Below are 4,604 nucleotides of genomic sequence, written 5' to 3'. Positions count from 1 at the left end.
AAGATTCAGGTTTTTTTGTGTTTGGTGCTGGCTGGTGCAGGGATGGGACCCTGGACCTTGGTGTTGTCAGCTCCGTGCTCTAACCAACTGAGCTGACCGGCCAGCCCCACAATTCAGGTTTTTCTTTGGTGAGACGACTTCACCATGGTGGTACGTTCTTCTATCTGACTGTCTCTACTTTTTTTTTTTTTGCAAAGAGCTTGGAAGTCATGACCATCTCTTCCTCTTATGTTATCAGTCAGTGGTCAGTGCCTGGAGGTACCTGCTCATCGGGTGTTATAAAATGGTGCTTCTTCTCTTCTTCATTTATGATGGGGAATACATAACATCTACCCGGTAGTAGTTTGTATCAAAAGGAACAGGAAATGCTAGATTCTTTCCTTTTATTTATTGATCTTCAAAATAAGGAGCTGGTTCACTAGCGTCTTCCAACAGTGAATAATTTTCACTATGATCTAAGCGTTTGATGTGTTTCATCCACTTGAGTTATTTATAATACTCATGTGCAAATAGTCCCATTTTCGGTAAGTGGGAGTCTCTTCGAGCTGTCTTCTGAGTACTCGGATGTGATCCAATGACCTTCGAAGCTACTGACCGTCGTTCGCGTGCTTGGCATCCCAGCCTGCCTTCCTCACGCTGCACCCCACCAGCCTCGCTCTCCGGAGGCGAAGGTCACGTGCTACAAACATCCTCACTTTATAATTTTCCTCATCTGTGAAATGGGGATAATAATAGTGCCTGCCTCTTAGGGTTGTTAAGAAGATTACATGAGTTTGTAATGGTAAGGCACTTGGAACGGTGCGGGCACAAAGGAACCGCTATGCAAGTACTTGTCAAATGAATGAACAGCATTCCCTCCCCGTCACTCGCCTCTAAGTTTCTCAGTCACCCTGCCCTTTCTCCTTCCCTGCAGTCTCAGAGCCCGAGGACAACTCCCCTCCCAGGCTGTGAGAATGTAGATCTATCATTTACTCAGGGAACCAACGTGCCCCATTCCACAGTGAACTCATTTTCTTGGGGACCATGCAAACTTTTCTCCTGCATTCCACTTGCAGAGCCTGACAAGCTCTCCAAATACACGTTTCCATCTGCAGGCCCAGCTTTCTAGCTTGGAACATCTCCCCCTGACCCCTGGTAAGTTAATGCAGCAACTGCCAGCCTCCAGGTGCGAGACCCATGAACATGACTTCAACTGGCCTCACAAGTTGACTAACCCTCCTGCAGCCAAGTTTCCTTCCACCACAAGCTTCTCAAGCTCTACTTATGTACGTGGCTGCCCAGACCCAGGTCCCGGCAGGCTCTGGACTCAGCAACGTGCCCCTTCTGCTGGCCCACTGCTCCCTGCAGATGCTGACAGTGCCAAAGGCTTCAAATGTCAGGGACTTCCTGGGTTTTCCTATTTGGGTTCAAAATGGCCCAAACTAGCAGGTTCCAGTCAGATAAAGGAAAAAGTAGGCACAAAAGAAGGAGTAAAGTCTAAAAGAAAGGTGGGAAGGGACTAGCTGCCTGCAAGGATTTTTTAGGCCCAAAGCCCATCTTGGGTCTGCTGCAACCCACATCGGCCTGCATGCGAGGCCCCCAGCACTCTGGCTCTGGAAAGACTGGACTGTTGGGAGGTGTTGTTTAACTGCCCTCATGGCCTTCCTTGTTTACCTGTGTGGCCTGGGAAGAGGAAGTGGGAGCAGGGAAAACACCTGCCAGATTTTAGGATCAACTCATTCCCATCCCTACCTTGGGGCCCCGGCTAACCCCCATTCTGACCCTCTCTCATGACCAGCTGCAGAATGGAAAGAGAATCCCTTGGCGCCAAAATGACAACTGGAGGACCGAAGACAAGCCTAAAGAATGCCTACCTGGCTGCCAAGAGGCTGTCACCAAAGGCGGAGGACAGGGAAGAGGAGGACTACTGTACCCCCGGAGCCTTTGAGCTGGAGCGGCTCTTCTGGAAGGGCAGTCCGCAGTACACCCACGTCAACGAGGTCTGGCCCAAGCTCTACATCGGCGATGAGTAAGTGCCAGGCCCAGGACAAGGAGCAGTCCCTCCCCAGGTCACAGCCCGCACCACCTCCCATCCAGGAGTTTTGGCTTTTTAGGTTTAGTTGTTCCGTGAGAACTCTATTAGACCTGGGTTTATCTTCATATTACAGAAAACCTAGAAAAAGGGCTTAAGTAAGATAGAGGTTTGTTTCTCTCTCGCATATAAGTCCAGAGGAAGGCAAGCTGGATCTGGCATGGCAGCTGTGGGAACATCGGGGACTCAGGCTCCTGGGTTTCTGCTCCACCATCCTGAGGGCATGGCTTCCTTCCTCAAGGTTGCTGCAGGATCCCAGGTTGCTGGCAGGGCTCCAACATCAACTGTAGGATCCAGACAGCAAGAAGGTGGAGGGAAAGGAAGAACAAAAGGGCATCTTTCCAAAGGGAAGTCTCGCCCAAGACTTCCCTTGCCACTAGCTGCAAGGGAGGCTGGGGAATGTAGTCTTTTATTTTAGCTCAGTGTAACACCAGTACAATTCTCAGGTTGATGGAGCAGTACATCAACTTATGTGTCCAGAAGGATGGTAGGCCTAAGTCAAGCTTGCTGTCCCTGCCTCTAGACTTTTATAGCCACCATTTCCCACTCGAACAATTGAGATGTGCCTACTGTTAAATACTATTAATAATAATGATGGCTATCGTTTATTGTACACTATATGCCAGGCATTGTGCTAAGCATCTTGCATGCATGATCTCATTTTATTCTTGCAGTAACCCAATAAAGTAAGTTATCTAATTACTCTCATTTTAAAAATAAGGAAACCAAGTCATAGAGCAGTTAAGTAACAGGCTCTAGGTCCCACAGCGCAGCAGGGGGCAGAGAGCTGGGATTCAAATGCAGCTCTGGCCACCTGGAGGCCTAGTTCTTAACCACCACTCCTACTCGCCCTCCATCCTCAGGCTCCAGCTTGTGTTCCATCTCCCCAAGGAGCAGATGGTGCAGGACCCCTGCAGGTGTGATCTTAATACACATCTTGCTGCTTAAAACTTGGAGATAATCATCTAGGGGCAGCACCCCTTGTGTCTTTTTCTTTCTTAATTTTTTTAAAATTAAAAAGTTACAAAAAGTACATGCCTTTTCATACCAGATTAAACTAAATAGAGGGCTATGATAACAAAGTACATAATCTCCTTTGTCTCTTTTAATTCTGACCCCGACTAACCAGAATTAAGTTTACTTGTACACTTCTACGAGGCTACTGCCAATGTAAGGAAACAAATACACAAATGTAAAGGGTTTACATTTATTTTAAGTAATTTTTAGGAAAGAAAGGAATTATACTATATATACCATTGTGCACTTTTAACATTTCATTGGATAGTGTGTCTGTGCCACAATTTGTCCAATAATTTCCCAGTTGTGAACATTAGGAGAACCTAGGAGAGGGGTATGCAGGAACTCTGCACTGTTATCTTTCTTTCTTTCTCTTTTGGCAGCTGGCCAGTGCAGGGATGGAACCCTAGACCTTGCTGTTATCAGCACCATGCTCTAACCAGCTGAGCGAACCTGCCTGTTTTCTTTTTTGAATTCAGCTTTATTGAGATATAATGCACATACCACCCTTTTAAAGTATACAATTTAGTGGTTTTATTATATTCACAGAGTTGTACAAACATCACCACTATCTAATTTCAGAACATTTTTATCACCCCAAAAGGAAACCCTGAACCCACTAAGCCGTCATGCCCTATTCCCCACCTTCCCTCCAGGCCCTAGCAACCACCAATCTACTTTCTGTTTTTATAGATTCATCTATTCCAGACATTTTTCATAAATAGAATCGTACGATATGTGGCTTTTGGTGACTGGCTTTTTTTTTTTTACTTCACATAATGTTTTCAAGGTTCATCCAAGTTGTAGCATGGATCAGTATTTTATTCCTTTTTATTGCCAAACAATCTCTGCACTATTTTTGGAACTTTTCTGTAATTCTAAAATTAGTTCACAATAAAAAAGGTACACATACACTTTGGCCCCAAATATCTCCTTTAGAAATGCAATTCACAGAAATAAGAGCATCAGTACATAAGGAAACGTGTACAACAATCTTTGTTATGAGACAGGTAGAAGGAACAAAAGGAGGGGGAGAGTCATCTCTCATCTTTTAATAACAAAATACTAAATAAATGTAGTAAATATGTTTTCCTGTTATAAAACTAATATATATGCATTGTATAAATACGGAAGTCTTAGTTTCCCCATTTGTGATGGGGTAATAAGAGAATATTCCTCATAGGGTTGTGTGGATTATGTGGGATAATGTATGTAAAATAAGGCAGTGGCCAGTACATAGTAAGCGCTCAGTAAAGGTTACCTATGGGGCCGGCCCGCGGCTCGCTTGGGAGAGTGTGGTGCTGATGACCCCAAATCAAGGGTTAAGATCCCCTTACTGGTCATCTTTTTTTAAAGTAAATAAATAAATAAATAAATAAAGGTTACATATGATAATAAATGATGATAATGTAAGGAACAAAACTTTTTTTTTTTTTTTTTTAAAGATGACCGGTAAGGGCCGGCCCAGTGGCGCACTGGATAGTGCGCCGCTTAGGAGGCGCGGCAGCGCTGCCGC

The 4,604-nt window shown here is 45.0% G+C and overlaps 1 protein-coding gene across 1 annotated transcript in view; it reads left to right on the top strand.

Moving 5' to 3' along the window:
- Positions 1-1,743: 1,743 nt before the first annotated feature.
- Positions 1,744-4,604, top strand: part of DUPD1 (dual specificity phosphatase and pro isomerase domain containing 1) — a 21,333-nt gene continuing 18,472 nt past the window's right edge. The window contains exon 1 of the mRNA XM_008581000.1: positions 1,744-2,008. Coding sequence (XP_008579222.1) covers positions 1,770-2,008 — 239 coding nt within the window. The 5' untranslated portion in view covers positions 1,744-1,769. The remainder of the gene's footprint in view (positions 2,009-4,604) is intronic.

This window comes from Galeopterus variegatus, unplaced genomic scaffold, assembly GCF_000696425.1.
Source record: "Galeopterus variegatus unplaced genomic scaffold, G_variegatus-3.0.2 Scaffold2232, whole genome shotgun sequence".
In the NCBI taxonomy this organism is placed as follows: domain Eukaryota; kingdom Metazoa; phylum Chordata; class Mammalia; order Dermoptera; family Cynocephalidae; genus Galeopterus; species Galeopterus variegatus.
Note: the sequence above shows the minus strand (reverse complement) of the source record. Positions and strands in the feature narration are given on the sequence as shown.